Source organism: Stomoxys calcitrans, chromosome 2, assembly GCF_963082655.1.
Source record: "Stomoxys calcitrans chromosome 2, idStoCalc2.1, whole genome shotgun sequence".
NCBI lineage: Eukaryota > Metazoa > Arthropoda > Insecta > Diptera > Muscidae > Stomoxys > Stomoxys calcitrans.
In genome coordinates, this window is record NC_081553.1 from 181,022,530 (window position 1) to 181,042,049 (window position 19,520).

The following is a 19,520-nucleotide window of genomic DNA, read 5'->3' on the forward strand; positions in this document are numbered from 1 at the left end:
CGACTATATGAAAAATCCGCAATTACTTTTTGGGCAACCCAATAATAAAAAACGATTTCAGCTTCAAATTCCGCAAAAAAAAAAAAACAATAAAAACCCAAAATATAACAAACGCTAAAATTTCTCAAAAATATTAGAATAAAATGAATATTTTTCATTTTAATAATGAGCCCACTGTGGAGGAGTGAAAATAGTGCGTCAATCTCACCTTGGGGATTTATTATATGGGCCATGGGCTTTACTGAAATGCTTTAGCCGACTCCAAAAGTATTGAAGGAAAGAAGATATTGGCCATTATCGAATATTTTAGCCATATCAGAGATATTTCACTTTAGAGAAAGATGAGTCCGATTGAAAAAGATGGCGGATTGAAAAATAGTGCGTTTATCACATCTTGGGCGATTTATTATATGGGCCAACTATATTGCTTCTCTTGAACATGGTCGAAATGTGGGTAGCGTTGTATTACTCTATTCTTAATCGGCAGGGCGGTCTATATGTCTGCTACACCCAAATGTGGTCCAATTTGGCCTGTTCAAGAACTTTTCGAGAACTTGATATAACAAGCAAACGGAATGACTAAATGTATCCCATGGTGGTGGGTATAAAAAGATCCAAAAGAGTGTTGATAATTGACGAAAATTGTGTGAGGTTCGTATGATTAGCAGTAGAGACACCTAGGGTGAGTTAATGAAGAATCAACCATGATATTGGAGTTAAGTCACCTGCAATAACAACATCATCACAACCCAAGGTCGCGCCCTGTAAAATTTCATGAAGCTCTTGCAAATCAATTGTATTATTAGGTCGATAAATGAAACCAAGTAAAATCTTCTTAGAATTCGATACGATTTCAACAAAAACATGTTCGATCTGATCATCAGAACTAGATTTTACCCGAAATCTCGCTCTCAAAGCATTCTTCGAATTCACGAATCCACGTATTAGATCTAAATACAGAATAACCACGTAGATCTACCAAGCCATCAGGAATGGCTCAGCTTACTTAACCAGGTTTCTGAAAGGCAAATTATGTCCGTACCAACTTTTCAAATAGTAGTCTAAATTTATATATTCAGACAAATTTGTTAAAAATTAAGGCGTGTAGACTATTTCTTTTTGTCATATTCTTTTGCGCCCTTTTTTAGCTCCGAAGCTGTGGTTATTAGTTCGTATGTTATTAAGAGCTTTTGTTAAATATATTTAATTAAGGTTTATAAAACTATAATTACTTTGGTATTGCTAAGTAATAAATTACCTCTTATCTGCCCCTACTCCCCCTACTTGGCTATTAACACTTAAAAGGGTTGTAACCCCTATAATTGTTGTTGAATATATATTTACAATTATCACACACTTTGTAATTGATATAGTGTAAGATTCATATTCATTAGTAACTCGCAATTGCCACACTTATTTTTCCACGTTTGTTTGTGCAAACACAAAGAGATACATTTTCAGAGTTCAATGGTCATTCGTATAAATTTGGTCATTCGAAAAATGGAAAACATTCACATACTTGTGATTGTACAAACAAAAAAGTATATGCCGCAATGATAAGATTGCAAAGAGCAAACTTTAGAGGGGAGGTGGGCCATGCACTCTGATTAAAAGTGAATGGCTTTTATTTTAGTTGTGAATATTTTTTTTTAGTTTTTCATATAAAAGATTTAACTCACATTATGTATCATAACAAAATATAACCTGAACAGTTCCAGCAGAATTAGACAAGTGTTACACTCTTCATGTAGAGAACGTACTCTAAAAATCGCCCTGCCGCAGATCTCTAAGAATTTACCTGTTTTGTGTGTCGGGCCACAGAAATGTCCCAGGGACTTATACAGCAGATGAGATAGCAAGATTAGGCACTAAAAAGTAAAAGCGTGCTAAGTTCGGCCAGGCCGAATCTTATATACCCTCCACCATGGATCGCATTTGTCGAGTTCTTTCCCGGTATCTCTTTTTAGACAAACACAGGATAAAAGAAAATAATTGCTATGCAAATTGAATTAAATGTTGAAGACCACAGTAGAAGTCTATGTGTAGAATTTCTTCCAAACGAATAAGTATTGGGCCTTTTAGGAGCTCAAGAAGTAAAATAGGGAGATCTGTTTGCAGGGGAGCTGTATCAGGCTAGAGACCCATTCAGACCATATTTGACACGTATGTTGAAAGTCATGGGTGAAGCCGTTGTACAAAATTTCAACCAAATCGGATAATAATTACGCCCTCTAGAGGCTCAAGAAGTCAAGACCCCAGATCGGTTAATATGACAGCTATATCAGGTTATTCGCCGATTTGAACCATAATTGGTACAGTTGTTGGAAGTCATAACGAAACACGTCATGCGAAAATTCAGCCAAATCGAAAGAGAATTGCGCTCTAGAGGCTCAAGAAGTCAAGACCCCAGATCGGTTTATATGGCAGCTATATCAAAACATAGACGGATTTAAACCATACTTAGCGTAGTTGTTGGAAGTGATATCAAAACACTACGTGCAAAATTTAAATAAAATCGGATAAGAATTGCGCCCTCTAGGGGCTCAAGAAGTCAAAATCCCAGATCGGTTTATATGGCAGCTATATCAGGTTATGGACCGATTTGAAACATACTTAGCGTAGTTGTTGGAAGTAATACCAAAACATTACGTGCAAAATTTAAATAAAATCGGATTAGAATTGCGCCCTCTAGAGGCTCAAGAAGTCAAGATTCAAGATCAATTTATATGACAGCTATACCAGATTATGGACCGATTTGAAACATAATTGGCACAGTTGTTGGATATCATAACAAAACACGTCGTGCAAAATTTCATTCCAATCGGATAAGAATTGCGCCTTCTAGAGGCACAAGAAGTCAAGATCCCAGATCGGTTTATATGGCAGCTATATCAAAACATGGGCCGATATGGTCCATTTACAATCCCAACCGACCTACACTAATAGGAAGTAATTGTGCAAAATTTTAAGCGGGTGGCTTTACTCCTTCGAAAGTTAGTGTGCTTTCGACAGACAGACGGACGGACAGATGGACGGACGGGCGGACATGGCTAGATCGACTTAAAATGTCATGGCGTTTAAAAATTTATAAAATTTATGGGGTCTTAGACGAATATTTCGAGGAGTTACAAACAGAATGACGAAATTAGTATACCCCCATCCTATGGTGTAGGGTATAAAAAACAAATCAAAGATTTTCGTCATATTTTGGTGGCCAATTTATCAATTGTTATTCTCCATTAAAATATTTCCCTGTTATTTGAAACTTATCATATTATCTAATGAGTCCATGATGATAATGAGTTCCTAATTCACCAGATGTGAAAACCAGAGACATTGAACTTTGGGAAAATATTTAAAATATGTGTTTAACTAAAATTCGATATCTTAAGAGCATAGCACACCTAAAGATTAAAGGGTTTTTCCATGGAAACCATTTTTTGCGAAGTCGGCACATTTTAATCTGAGTAAAAACACAAACTAGTTTTTGTGACTGTGCCGCTTTTTTTCTATCGAACTTTTAGTTCAAATCGCTCCCCTCCCACAGGGCAGAATTAGAGTATAGTTAATTAAATTGTTCAGAAAAACATACAACAGAATTTGAGAGAACAGAGTGTGGAATAACTAGTAAAAGCGTCCAGTTCGGGCTGAATCTTGGATTCTGCTAAAAATTTATACGAAATAAATTTAGTTGAAGGGCATAATTATATTTTACATACAGCGGTCAAAAAAAGTATTCATCATTAGCAAAATTGATAATAAATTCACTTATTTTGGGTAATTGAAGAAAATTTAAAGTAAACAAATAATGCAGTTTTATGCAATGGTTTATTTTTCGTAATATGTTTTAAAATAAATTCAAACAATAAATTTAATTAGCGCAAAAAATGCAATTTTATATAATAACACCAAAAACAGAACAAAAAAAGTATTCATCATTGATGTGCTATCATCAAAGTCAAATTCAAATATTATTTGGGAATCCCCCTTTTCTGTTTTATTTAGTAAAGGAGGCTTTGCCCTTGACAGCAAATATTTAATTTCATTGAAAATATAGTTTTTGTCAAAATGGGTCGTAAGCAAAACGAGGTTTCTGATGAGGTAAAAGTTTTGATAATAAAACACCACAGGAATGGTTTAACTCAAAAAACTATCAGTGAAATATTAAATAGACCACGATCTACTATACAATCCATCATCAGAAAGTGGACAGAAACGAAAACTGTTGACAATAAACCAAGATCTGGTCGACCAAAAGCACTTTCAGTTGGAGATGTGCGTTGGCTAGTGCGGCAAGTTCAGAAAACTCCGAAGACAAATGCGACCATTCTTCGTAAAAACACTATGGAATATTTAGGGAAGGAAGTTACTACACAAACAATTCGAAATACACTCAAAAGGCATAGTTACAGAGGAAGAACTGCACGTAAGAAGCCCTTTATAAATAAAATAAACCGAGTGAAAAGGCTAAACTTCGCAAAAATGTATGTAAAACAGCCCGAATCATTTTGGAAAACAGTCATTTTTGCAGACGAGAGCAAGTTTAATCTTTTTGGGTGCGATGGAAAGGTCATAGTGTACAGAAAACCAAATACAGAGCTTGAAGAACGAAACACAGTTGCTACTGTAAAACATGGTGGAGGTGGTTTAATGGTTTGGGGGTGTATGGCGGCTTCAGGAGCGGGAAATCTTGAAATTATTAATGGAGTAATGGATCATAAGTATTACATTGACATTTTAAAGAGGAATTTAAAAGATAGTGCTGTAAAACTTGGGCTTGGTAATAACTTTCAATATTATCAAGATAATGACCCCAAACATTCTGCTTTAAATACCAAGATGTGGATGCTGTATAACTGCCCCAAAGTCATTAAAACTCCTCCTCAAAGTTCCCACTTGAACCCAATTGAACATCTTTGGGAACATCTCGAACGCAAATTGAGAACGCGCAATTTTTCGAGCAAGAGTCAAATGCAACAGGTGATAATGGAGGAATGGACTAATATAGACCAAAATATAACCGCTAAATTAGTCCAATCGATGTCAAACCGTTTAAAAGAAGTTATAAGACGCGGTGGTCGAATAACAAAGTATTAATTTTTTTAAATTATGTTATTTATTTTTTTGTTTTTTTGCAATGATGAATACTTTTTTTGTTTAATTTTTTGTGTTCAGCTGTAAAATGGCCCTTTTTGTTCCAATAAATACTATTTTTTTCTTTAAAAACAATGGAATTGTGTACATATATATCACACAAGCACTACTGCATCATTAGTTTAATATGTTTTTATTCCAATTGTCTTTTGTAGACTTATTAAAAAAAAACATTGAATGATGAATACTTTTTTTGACCGCTGTACCAAACTTCTGTCAAACCAAAAACCAAACCAAACTAAACCAACAATTTAAGCTTTTAATAACCAAACAGGGATGATCGAGAGACCGGTTTACAGGTTATAGACTGATTTTTACCGTTTTTGATATAGTTGTTGGAAATCATAACAGAACACCGCATGCAAAATTTCAGCCAAATCGGCCAAAAATGGCGGCTTGTAAGGGTTTAAGAAGTCAAATCGAGAGAATGGTTTATATGGTGCCTATATCAGGTTATAGACCGATTTGAACCATACTTGGCGCAGTTGTTGGAAGTTATAACAGAACACTATGAGCAAAATTTCAGCCAAATTGCAGCTTCCAAGAGCTCCAGAAAATCAAATCGGAAGATCGGTTTATATGCGACCTAGATCAGGTTATAGACCGATTTGGACCGTACTTGACACAGCTGTTGGAAGTCACAACAGACACTATGTGCAAAATTTCAGCCAAATCAGACCAAAATTGCGGTCTTAAAAAGTCAAATCAGGAGATTGGTTTATATTGGAGCTATTGGGTTGCCCAAAAAGTAATTGCGTATTTTTTAAAAGAAAGTAAATGCATTTTTAATAAAACTTAGAATGAACTTTAATCAAACATATAATTGCCATTTTGTTCGATAACCTTTTGCCATCTTCCTGGCAAATTTCCATTCCACCCTCATAGAACTTATGGCCTTTATCTGCAAAAAACTGAACCTAGTGCGATTTTTTAGCCTCATCATTGCCGAAAGTTTTACCATTTAAGGAGTTCTGCAAAGATCGAAATAAATGGTAGTCTGATGATGCAAGGTCAGGGCTATATGGTGGATGCATCAAAAGTTCCCAGCCAAGCTCACTCAGTTTTTGGCGAGTGACCAAAGATGTGTGCGGTCTAGCGTTGTCCTGGTGGAATATGACACCTTTACGATTGACCAATTCTGGTCGCTTCTCCTTGATGGCTGTATTCAATTTGTCCAATTGTTGACAGTAAACATCCGAATTAATCGTTTGGTTCCTTGAAAGCAGCTCAAAATATACCACACCCAATCCCACCAAACAGACAGCATAGCCTTCTTTTGGTGGATATCAGCCCTTGAAGTGGTTTGAGCTGGTTTACCATGCTTGGACCATGATCGTTTTCGACTAACGTTGTTGTAAACAATCCATTTTTCATCTCCAGTTATGATTCGTTTTAAAAACGGATCGAATTCATTGCGTTTAAGGTGCATATCACAAGCGTTGATTCGGTTTGTTAAATGAATTTCTTTCAATACATGTGGTACCCAAATATCAAGCTTTTTCACCAGTCCAAGAATTTTTATGTGATAATGAACGGTTGATTTTGGTATATTTAACTTCTCTCCTATCTCACGCTCAGTTACATGACGATCCAATTCGATTAATGCTTTGATTTAGTCATCATCAACTTCATTTGGCCGACCGAAAAATCTGCAATTACTTTTTGGGCAACCTAATATATGAGTTTATAGACCGATTTGGAACGTACTTGGTACAGTTGTTGGAAATCATATCAGAAAACTACGTGCAAAATTTCTGCCAAATTGAGCAAAATTGCGGCTTTTAGGGGTTCAAGAAGTCAAATCGGGAGATCGGTTTATATGGAAGCTATATCTAAATCTGAACCGATATGGCCCATTTGCAATCCCCAGCGACTTACATTGATATTAAGTATCTGTCCAAAATTTCAAGCGGCTAGCTTTACGCGTTCGACCGCTATCGTGATTTCGACAGACGGACGAACGGACATGGCTAGATCGACTCAGAATTTCGAGACGATCAAAAATATATATACTTTATGGGGTCTTAGACGAATATTTCGAGTTGTTACAAACGGAATGGGTATAAAAAGGATGTTGAAGGGCTAGACACAACTCACTGTCCAAAATTTCGGCAAAATCGGATAACAAATGCGTCTTTAATGGGCCCAAGACCTTTAATGGTGAGATCGGTCTATATGAGAGCTATATCCAAATCTGCACCAATCTGGGACCGATTAAAGAAGGATGTCAGGTGGCCTAACACAACTCACTGCCCCAAATTTCAGCAACATCGGACTATAAGTGTGGCTTTTATGGGCCTAAGACCTTAAAATGGCAGATCGGTTTATATGGGGGCTATATCAAGATATAGTCCGATATATCCCATCTTCGAACTTAACATGCCAATGGACAAACAAAAAAATATGTACATAGTTTCAGCTCATTACGTCTATTTTTGAAGACTGTAGCGTGATTTCAATAGACAGACGGACGGAGGGACATGGCTAGACGTCTTATATTTTTTCGACGTTTAAGAATATAAACGGTGATTTTTTAAGAGCTATAGGAAAGTTTTCCAAAAAAAAAAAATCACAGAGTTCAGAAAAATACATGAAATCTTTATTTGAATCCATAGTATGGTCCCTATAATTTAATGTTTGAAGATTATTTCATGCAAATGTTGACCGTGACTGCGCCTAAAATGGTTCATCCGCTTAGTCCAATTTTGGCATACTCTTTCCAACATTTCGGCCGGTATATCACGAATAAATGCTTCAATGTTGTCTTCCAATGTGTCAATTGAAGCGGGCTTGTCTGTATAGACATGAGCTTTAACATAGCCCCATAAAAAATAGTCTAAAGGCGTCAAATCGCATGGTCTAAGCGGCCAATTGACCGGTCCTGAACGTGAAATAAAATGTTCACCGAACTCGCCTCTCAATGAGTCCATTGTTACGCGTGCTGTGTGGCATGTGCCACCGTCAAGCTCTTACATTTTGGCCAAAAAAAAGTTGGATATCAATCTCACGATAGCGCCCACTATTCACAGTTACGTTACGATTCGCATCATCGTTGAAGAAGTACCGCCCAATGATGCCGCCAGCCCATAAACCTCACCAAACTGACTTTTTTGGATGTATTGCTAGCTCTTGCAATGCTTCTGGGTGATATTCACACCAAAATTGACAATTCTGTTATTTACATACCCATTGAGCCAAAAATGAGCTTCGTCGTTGAATGGAAGAAGCGCGCTATAAAATTTCTTAACAGAGCACTCATTTTGATAATAAAAGTCAATAAGTTGCAAGCGTTGTTCGTTTGTAAGATGATTCATGGTTAAATTATACATCAAACTGAAGGTTTTTGACAGTGGAACAAAACTCGAAACGTGCGTGAGCTGTTCAAACCAGTGTTGCCAAAAACATAACAGCTAAAAAATCACCCTTTATATACTTTATGGGGTCGGAAATGGATATTTTGATGTGATGCAAACGGAATGACAAAATTAATATACCCCCGTCCTTCGGTAAATGCAATATGCAAATTTGCCCAAGAACATTCCAGGAAGGAACTGTGGCAAACTTCTCACAAATCAGTGAGTGCTGTGCGATTCAATTTTAAGCTCAATGATAAGGGACCCCGATATACCTCTTTAGGGAAAAGTTTGTACATGGCAAAGTACCTCACAAATATCGCCATAATTTGGAAGGGATAACCACCGCTGAAAAATTTTCTGATGTTTCTGCTAGGATTTGAAGGCAGGCGTTCAGCGTCATAGGCGGACATACTAACCTCTGCGCCAAGGTGGCCTCTCCTAAAGCTGAAGCTTCGCAGACTATATATATAGACTGATCTTCTGATGTAAGTCCTGGATCCCATAAAAGTCTTATTTATCACCCGATTTCGTTGTAATTTAGCACAGTGAGATGTTTTTGACCCCTCTTCATCCATTTTAGGACCATGCCATACAATATTTGCATTGATCTCCCATATAGACCGATCTTCTTATTTACGGTCTTGGACCATAAAAAGCGCATTTACTTCCCGATGTCACTGAAATTTGCAGCAGTGAGTTGCATAAAATCACTAAACGTTCATGGCGAATGCGGTCCAGATTGGTCCATTTTTGAATAGCTGTCCCACATACTGTTCTTCTTCAACTGGTAGTAGTCTTTTAAGGCTACGAAGTCTGACCGGAGAATTTAATCTGGTACCACGGGTGACAGGTGAGATGGTGAGACCCCAGTGGGGAGCAACGTGGTGGCTGTGGTCTCTACCCAAATCGCGGGTAGAGCATAAGCTCGGTGTGAAGTTGCGTTTTCAATCGGGTGCGTTGAACCATAGGTCGGAACGAGTTTTAGGTAGTGCACCGCTCCTAACCAAGGAGGTGAACACGTCCAAATACGTGGCATCAAATTGGTACTCATGTGTGGGTTACCACATGTGGGATTGTTGTTGTTGTTGTAGCAGTGTGTTTTACACTGAAGCGGCAGCCCTTGCCGATGAAGAACTCCATCGGGTCAATCCGGTACGTACAACCGGCTGCCATGGGATTGACATGTGGGGTCGTTGGTAGATGCATTGGGCCTTGGATCTCACTGGTTTGGGCCGTGATGGCAGACATCTGCGTTAATCACGACATTCGTGTCCATTCTAAGTATGGACCAAATCGATTCACAAACTGATTCAGCTCCAATTAAAATTCATACCGCGATTTTTATCAAAATTTGTTAAAAAAATTGTTGTCATCCTCATATATGTCCCTGTTACAGTTATACCGGGGCCAAATATTAGTTCTGGCGCTACTTTTATGACTTTTAAAATTTCACAATACCCGCATTTAGCATCAATGGCTAACCAACATTTTTTTTATATATTTTTCTCCCATTTCAGACGAATTTAGCTTAACCTTGGCTTTACCATGACCGTCCAAAGCAAATTGGCAACAACACTATGTACCTGCAAAGACTTCCAGCATCCATGGACCGACAGTTGTGTGAATGCAACCGCCGGTCTATTGCTATCAGCCACACCATATTGCCTTAGGGTCTATTCCATGGTTTATGTGGTAGGTAAGGGCGATAAGAGCCAAGTTTTAAATCTTCAGCATGTTTTTTTGTTTTGTTTATGAATATTTTATTGTTGTGTATTTTAGCTTTCCCTGGTAATGCGTCACAAAATTCCCACTTTAGATGATCTTCGCAAAACCGTGCAGGGTATTTTGCAATCTACCGCGTTTTTGGTGACCAACAGTTATGGATTCATAATGTTCAATTGCCTTCTGCGTTATTTGATGGGCCACTATACAGTATACACTGCGGCATTTTTACCCACATTTTTGGCCAGTCTTATGGCCATTGTTGTAGAAAGACCCCAAAGAAGACCTTTGCTGGCTTTATATGTGGCCAATGTGGCAACGGAATCGTTATGGAATATGGCTGTGGCTCGCGGCTGGGCCAAATCTATACCGAATGGACAGGTTTTAATTTTTGGTGCTAGTATTTCCACACTACTGTATCTGTACAGGCTGGGATTGCATAAAACAACATGTAAAGATTCTCTCTTCGGTATTCTACGCATATTTGTGGGTAAAACCGAAGAAGGAGATGCCAAAGGCAAGGAAGTTAAATTTGACGACTCAGTACCTGCTACATCAACTGCTCAAAGAACATCTCGTCCACCTGTGAGCTTATCCACCATTAATGGTTGGGTGCAATTATATTCACGTTTCATTGGTACGCTGAAAGGCAAGCATGAGAGCTGTACGCACAAATGCGGCTGTCTCAGTTATGCCGTAATGGGTGGCTTGAAACCCTTGCTGGGAGGTATTGGCATTCAGGTGGCTTTGAAACTTGTGATGAATTTCAAGAAAGTTATACAAAATAAGTTGGATTGGAAGCAGACGATTTTAAATAAGAAAACATTGAACTTGGGCTTATTCTTGGGTTCATTTTCCTTCCTTTACAAGGTGAGTAGATGAAATACATAATTTTTTATATCCACCCCCCTTGGGTGGGGTGTACATTCATTTTGCCAACATATATCCAAATTTTTTATATGGGATGTTATAAAGAATAAACGATTACAATCTTGATTTGCCATACCAGTTTAAAATAATAGTGCAAGATCCGTCCCTCTTTTTGCCTAAAACTTGAGCTAAAACTAGAGTCATAAGCACATGCAACAAGCAGTTCGACTATAACGGCTAGTTCATATTTGGATAGGTGAATAGATCTCCTAGATAGACTACTGGGGCCCTTTCAATGGCACTTTTTCATCTGATTTTGCTGAAATTTCAATTAGACTTTCCTACATCCATATCAAATACCATCTAAAATCCCGTCACGGGATAGCAGTGAGCACCACACAGGCTGGAACATTGAGGTCCGATCTGTATGGTGTTCATTACTGTCACGCTTAGCTGCGAGCTACCGTCACGCTTAGCTGCGAGCGTCCACAGGTTGCGGATAGTGGAATGCTCCATACGGAGAAGATGTAACGGCAGTCGCGGACAATCAGCGGTTTCGAGCAGAGAGTCTTAGTGGGAGGTTGGGCGGCACCAGCTCTTGCACAAATACTGAGTGCCTATGATGCTCGATATGACAAGGTGGGTTATTGGCGCCTTTAAATAACCAATGGCTACCCTGTTCCCGGGGCGATCGGTCCTTTGAACCGAAACGAGCTTGCTCACCTACAGAAGCTTGACGAGGATCGCCACCTCCACATGGGAATGTGGCAACGACAACAACAATCTAAAATGAATTCTCCCCTGACCGCAGGACCCGCCCAACTGACACAGATGGTGGTCCCTCATCGGCGTCGCGCTCACAGAATTCATCCGCGATCCAAACCTGGCCACCTCGTGAGCCGCTTCGTTCCTCGCCATCCAGTGATGGCGCGGAACCCAGCGCGGCATACCCTAAGATTCTGAGACTCCTTGCATCTCCCTACAAGCCTCGACTTGACAGTCTGAGAGGACCGCCGTTCTTGACTCAGGATCATATCGAAGGCCCTGAGGGTCGCAAAAACCACAGCCTGAAAGACGCTGCACCCGTCCAGAAGTCTATGTGACCCCCTTTTTGCTTATAAACTTTACAAAAACCCTTGTCCCGTGCCCCATCCAGCTCGGACCCATCAGTGTAAACAGAGGGACCTGAGAAATGCGGGACGCCCTCAGCAAAAACCTCCGTCTCCGGGAAGACAAGCTCCAGATCGCCAACGAAGAAAGATCCGCACGGCACATAGTCTGTCGCGTCGTGTCGTCAAAGCCAGGTAGTCGTCGCACACCAGCGGTCTTCCGCGGAACAAAAGAATGACCGAAATCAAAAGAGCGCTATGTCCCTGACACCCTCATTCTGAGGGCAGTCCGCAACGCTACGTGCAAAGGTCTCAGAACAAGTACCGCATTCTGTGCTGCTCTCGGAGCGCTCCTCCTTTCCCCTGATATCCGCATTGCCGCAATACCCTTTACCTTCTCCATCATACCGCTGAGACCCACTTTCTCCAGGTCCTGGTGCCACACAAAGCACCTATAGGTGAAGTTCGGCCAGACCACAGCAGTAAACGCCTTGTGGATCGTCCTTGGCCTATTTTCCCAACTTCTACATATCGAGTAGAGCGTATTCTCCTTCTCCAGGTCAATTTCAGGTGAAGAATGAGACCTAGGTATTTAGCCTTTGGAGAGAGCGTCATCTCCACTCCAGGAACGACCGTTCTCATTGCACCTGACTAAATTGACCTCCCTCGGCAAACCAGAGTAGTTGTTGGCTCAATTACGATCCGGCAGATGCAGCCGCTTCAATTCCTACAGAGCAAGGATTGATGCCAACGTACATGATGTATGTCGCGATTGTCACCAGGGACCACACCAGGGCCTATTTTCCCAACTCCTGCATATCGAGTAAAGCGCATTAAAGCCTCGCTTGACTCTCCTTCTCCAGGTCAATTTCTGGTCAAGAATGAGGGCCAGGTATTCAGTCTCTCTCGAGAGAGGCATCTCCGCTCCAGGAACGACCGTTCTCACTGCATCTGAATAAATTTACCTCCCCCGGCAAACCAGGGTAGTTTTTGGCTCAATTACGATCCGTCAGATGCAGCCCCCTCAATTGCTACAGATTGATGGCAACGTGCATGATGTATATCCCAATTGTTACCAAGGATCACACGACACACGTCAGCCCAGCCAGACCCACTCGTCTCAGACTCAGACCCTTCTGGACGCACTCCATCTTAGTCGTAGAGTCCCTTAATCTGGTAACTTAACAAAATCAAGCGGTTGAAAGATATAAAACAACACACTGCTACAACAACAACAAGGATCGGTACCTTAAACTCGCCATACTTCCTCTTCTTCACCCTTTCCTCCTCCTGAGAATCCCATAGATAACCAAAAGCCACAAGAAGGAGGATAAAACCCCTACCTGTGGCGTCCCCTGATCTCAATCTTCCTCACCGATCCCTCTGCCAGTGATGCATTGATTATTCTGCCCTTCAGCATAACATCAATCCAGTACACCAGATTCTCATATCAAGCAGAGAACGACGAACGGACCCCAACTCCACGCTATTAAAAGCCCCTTGTATATCCAAGAAAGCCGCCAAAGTGATGTCGCCTGTCTCCTAGTTTCCCTTTATATAACTCATCCTTGGTATAGGTATGCTGGTAGCTGTTCATCAACGATGGGTCAAAAAGATCCCTGAGACTGATCCAATAGTCTCTGAAGTATTTTCAAAATGAAAGACTGATTTACCTCAAGTCCTTGGGCAGGGAATGGGTCGATTTTGCCGCCTTGGAAATGAAAACGACTCTTACCTCCCTCCATGCCCTAAAATCCTTTCCAGAAGCCGCCTGGCATACGCTCCTGCCTTCTGTAGGATGACGACTCAAACGAATTAATCGCCCGGATTATCCTTCCCTTTATTAGCACCCCCTCAACAACCGACAGTGCCACCGCACTGCTTGTTATCTGAGGCACATCCGTAACGTTAGACTCTACCGGTCCACTGGCAACATCCGAGCACTTCGGAAATTGCGTTGTAGCCAGGAGCTAGAAAGTTTCGGAATTAGCATCCCTCCAAATGTCGCCATCCCTCAAGACACTCCCGAGGGACTTCCTGTCCTCACATACACTTTCCGAAACCTAGAGGACTCGTTCACCCCCTCAACCGATTCTCAGAAGAGCACAACACGCTACTACAACAACAACAATAACTCACAGTGATCGACTACATGAGGCCCTCTCACCCGATCTCACCTCATTCTTGTACCGGATCCGGGATTCTTTAAAGAGGTACGACTGGTCTTGTTGTACAAACTCCACGTAGTCCGCCTCAGATTCCTCAGCTACCCATTCCACCGAACAGCCAGCGAGCTCTTACCTGTGTATATGAGAGGGTAGTTCTCCTCAAAGCTGGTCAACATGTCCCCTGCCAACGCGTTTGCCGCCAACTCAAGTTCCGTTTTACCATCAAGCACAGTGGTTCGAAGCTTAACCAGTTAATCATCTTAAAATTCCTATATGGTGGTACATTATCCGTGGATAAAAAAATAGTGAAGTAGGTATATCTACAATATGATTCGAGAAGGAGGCCTCCTGGGACACTCTCCATTCCTTCAAAACAAAATCATGTGTATCACCGCTAATCTATTCCTCAAACGGCGGTTCCGTGCCCGGCTTCGTCCCTGGCCAGAGTGATTATATTTTGAATCGGACAACCAAAATCCGACCTTAGTCTGCACTCTCTATCCTCATATAGCGTTCCATAGATGCCTTCAGAACCAGACCGCCGCTTTCTGCACAAGCTTTTGTGGAAAATACTTTCCACCTGTCTGTGCAGAACCCGACGTTCTTTTTCGCCAGCAATGTCAGCAGGTCCGACTCAATACCTTCAGTCGGGATTCATGCCCCTAGTCTGCACTCTCTATTCCTCAGGTAGCGTTCCTTATACTCGTCCATAGATGCCTTCGGAATCAGACCGCGGCTTTCTGCACAGGCTTTTGTGGAAAAAATTGTCCACATGTCTGCAGAGCCCGTTCTGCTTCATCAGCAATGGCAGTAGGTCCGGATCAATACCTTCAGTCGGCACCCATGCTGTAGCCACTGTTTGAACAGGCAATTCAGTCATCGATATAACCCTAGTTTCGTCCTGGCCAGGTGGAATCGATGCTCTCAATGTTCCAGCACAATAAATCCTTGGATTCGTCGCTTGCACAATCGATTACCTTGAGTCCATCCTTCGAATGAGTTCCATCAAAAATTATATCCATGCTGCACCACCTATCTGAAAGTATCAGCTTGAACAGCCTGGTTTCAAACTGATTCCAGTGGGATGGCTGACCTTACTGTGGGCTCAAACGTTTTTGGACTCAAATTAAAGAACTTCTCGAAAAATTAAGGTTTGGTTATAAAAATTTTAAAAAATCGTCCCGGAAGTGGAAATGGTAGTACATTTTGTATCACAATTGGTACTATTTGGTACTTTCTTTGTAAATTACTCTAGAGCTCTGAATTTAGATATTCTATGGCAACCTTAGTTGGGTGACTATAAGAGTTTTTGGAAATGTGTGCATTTAGGTACTAAAAAAAGCACCAAAAAGGTACGAAATTGGAGAACTTTGTACAGGGCGGGTGGATAGAGGTAGAATGACTTAGAGAAAAATGGAAAAAATAGTACTGGTAACGTGACGTTACCAGATTTAGTACCGCAATTGGTACCATTTGGTACTTTCTTTACAGATGGAGCTAGAGCTCTGAAGTTTGCATATAGGTACAACTAGGAAATGGGAAAGTGATCTTTTCAAAATTCGTACATTTTGGTACCAAAATTGGTACTTTATTTACAGATGAAGCTATAGGTCTGAAATTTGGCATACAGGTACAACTAGGAAATTATAATGGGTGATCTTTTAACAATTCGTACATTTTGGTACCAATATTGATACCGCAATTTGGTACTTTCTACGCAGGTGGAGCTAAAAGTCTGAAATTTAGCATGTAGGTAAAACTTAGAAATATGTGATGGGCGACTAAATGATTTTTTCACACTTCGAACACTTTGGTACAAAATTTGGTACTATTTGGTACTTTCTTTATAGATGGAGCCAGAAGTTTGAAATTTGGCATGTAGGTACAACTGTGAAATAAACAATGAATGACTAAATGATCTATTAAAAATTCGTACATTTTGGTACCAAAATTGATACCATTTTGTACTTTCTGTTCAGATGGAGATTGAGGTTTGAAATTTGGCAAGTAGGTACCACTACGATATATATGAAGGGTGACTAAATGTTTCATTAAACATTTTTAAATGTTAGTATCATTTGGTACTTTCTGTTTAGATGAAACTAAATGTATAAAATTTGGCATGTGGATACGACTAAGAAATATATAATTGGTGCCTAAACGATCTATTCACCATTCAAACATTGTGGTACCAAAATTAGTACCTTCTTCATAGATGGAGCTAGAGGTCTGAATTTTGTCATGTAGGTACAACTAAGAAATAAATGATTGGTAACTAAATGATGATTTAAAAATTCAAACATTTTGGTACCAAAATTGGTACCATTTGGTACTTTCTTTACATATGGAGCTAGGGGCCTGAAATTTTACATATAGGTACAAAAAGGAAACATATAATGGTTGACTAAATGATCCATTCAAAATTTGTACATTTTGGTACCACAAAGTGCAAAATAGCTTGTCTTCGCTAAATTTTGGGCGACAAGAAGATTTTTTCCATATCTTACATTAAGATACTAAAACAAGCAATATGATACTTCTTTATTAATTGAGGTAAAGCGCTCAAAATTCATTATCTTACAAACTGAGTGACTACCTAGGTTTTTGGAAGACCTACACTAAAAAGGAGTATCAAAAGCGGGGGTAGCGAAGCGGACCACCAGGATGCTAGTTCTTTATAAATAACAACCAAATCGATTAAAACCAGGGCTGCGGAGTCTAGTCTTCGACTCCGATCCCGGGTCAGAGTCTAAGTCGGAGTATAAAGCCGGAGTCGGAGCGTGGTGAGCGAACTAATCTCCGACTCCGGCTCAACAGTCCGACTTCGACTCCGGATGACTCTGCAGCCCTAATTAAAACAGTACATTAGACATAAAATCAGGCGATACCTTTATAGGACGCTATAGCAGAAAGGTGTAAAACGGTGAAAGGTGTAACAAAAATAAAGGTGAGGAGACCTCCAAGTTATTGCGAACTCGAAATGCTAAATAACGTCCAAATTAGCTAGAAAGTCTGACTTAAACTTTCAAAATAGTTGAAACTATTGGTACCCAGATTGGCTGGTGTACACATAATCTGGCTTTCACTTAGCCAGGGGAAATGAAAGTCTTATTACAAGGTCGACTTTCGAGATTTTGACTTAAACTCGTCATTTTCATAAAATTTATCGCCATTTTCATAAAATTTCTTAAAAACACAAGATTTATTCCTCCGATTTGCAACAATTTTGACATGTTATATTAACCATAACTAAGCTTTATCCCCAATATGGCAAATAATTAATTTTCCATTTTTTATGGTTTTCTTTTGTGTTCTTTAGTCAGTTTCATGTGGCCTTAGACACAGCTTTAACCGTGATGATCCTCGATTTGCCATACCCGCTGGATTGATTGGCAGTTTGAGCTTCTTTTACTATCCCGATACAACAGTGGCATTGTATGTCATGTGGAAAACTTTACAAGTAAGTCGCAACATTTTAGCTCCAACATTTAAAAGTGAATTTTTAATTTTACCCTTCCCCCCATCTCTTGCAGATTGTTTACAATTTGGGCATTAAGGAAAAGAAAGTGCCTGAGGTACCTGGCTTCACCATACTCCTTTATGCCTTTTGCACAGCGGTATTATTCCATTCGGGTATCATGGAAGCAAAAACACTTAGGCCCAGTTATTACAGATTCCTACAAGCCATTTCTGGACAAAGGTAGTCATCTTTATTATCTGTCAAAAATTGTTTTTAATCTTACACTTAAATTTCAGATTAAATAAATTCAATTTGGTGCCCATGGATGCCTTTGGCTTAAACACATTTGCCCAGACCGAAGAAGTATTGAAGGCCTATAAATTAACCGATAGAACTTCGTTGCCACAATGCTCCTTGGCTAGTTGGTAATAGCAGTAGACCCAAAGAAACACAAAAGTTCCAACTTGTAAATAACACAACGTAATGTAATCCTATCAGAAAAAAACATGCATCCATACCATATGCATTCTTCATTTACTAACACTTGAGAGTTTTCAAGAAAAACACAAATCGTCAATTTCTTCTCGAAGAAATTTTCCAAGGTGATTTCCTTTTCTAAAAAAGATTTTTTCTTTGAACTTGACTTAGTCTAATCTAATATTGTTAACCTTTAAACTTATATAAATGTTGTTAAATTGCCTGCAATCTGTAATAACAATAATAATAATAATAATAATAACTTTTATTATATTTATAATAAATATTTTTTATACTTCCATCGAAACAAATGCAACAGAAAAAACTTATTGTGTTTAATTTTTATTTCTAGGAATATTTGATTGTTAAAAGGACTTAACGTAATCAAATTTTGAACTCAATATTTTGTTGTCATTTATAAAATAAAACATGGATTTTTTTTTATCAACATAATCCGCTATCAGGACAAATTCCAACTGAATAGTAGCAATTTGCGAGGTAAGTTCATATTGGGTTGCCCAAAAAGTAATTGTCGGTAATATAGTAGTAATATTGTCGGCGTTGACAAATTTTTTCAACGGCTTGTGACTCTGTAATTGCATTCTTTCTTCTGTCAGTTATCAGCTGTTACTTTTAGCTTGCTTTAGAAAAAAAGTGCGCGAAATTTTGTTTACATTTGTTTGTTTGGCGTCAATTTTAATATGGGTACCACATGTATTGAAAGAAATTCATTTAACAAACCGAATCAACGCTTGTGATATGCACCTTAAACGCAATGAATTCGATCAGTTGTTAAAACGAATCATAACTGGAGATGAAAAATGGATTGTTCACAACAACGTTAGTCGAAAAAGATCATGGTCCAAGCATGGTGAACCAGCTCAAACCCACCAAAAGAAGGTTATGCTGTCTGTTTGGTGGGATTGGAAGGGTGTGGTATATTTTGAGCTGCTTCCAAGGAACCAAACGATTAATTCGGATGTTTACTGTCAACAATTGGACAAATTGAATACAGCCATCAAGGAGAAGCGACCAGAATTAGTCAATCGTAAAGGTGTCATATTCCACCAGGACAACGCTAGACCGCACACATCTTTGGTCACTCGCCAAAAACGGAGTGAGCTTGGCTGGGAACTTTTGATGCATCCACCATATAGCCCTGACCTTGCACCATCAGACTACCATTTATTTCGATCTTTGCAGA

General features: G+C 39.6%; 1 protein-coding gene across 2 annotated transcripts in view; it reads left to right on the forward strand.

Annotated features, from left to right (window-relative positions):
• LOC106087011 (transmembrane protein 135) overlaps nucleotides 1-18,440 on the forward strand; it is a 43,967-nt gene extending 25,527 nt beyond the window's left edge. For both annotated transcript variants that reach the window (XM_059363393.1, XM_013251883.2), the window contains 5 exons: nucleotides 10,028-10,202; nucleotides 10,290-11,102; nucleotides 17,699-17,839; nucleotides 17,913-18,079; nucleotides 18,136-18,440. In XM_059363393.1, coding sequence (XP_059219376.1) covers nucleotides 10,056-10,202; nucleotides 10,290-11,102; nucleotides 17,699-17,839; nucleotides 17,913-18,079; nucleotides 18,136-18,268 — 1,401 coding nt within the window. In that variant the 5' untranslated portion in view covers nucleotides 10,028-10,055 and the 3' untranslated portion in view covers nucleotides 18,269-18,440. The remainder of the gene's footprint in view (nucleotides 1-10,027; nucleotides 10,203-10,289; nucleotides 11,103-17,698; nucleotides 17,840-17,912; nucleotides 18,080-18,135) is intronic.
• Nucleotides 18,441-19,520: the final 1,080 nt, after the last annotated feature.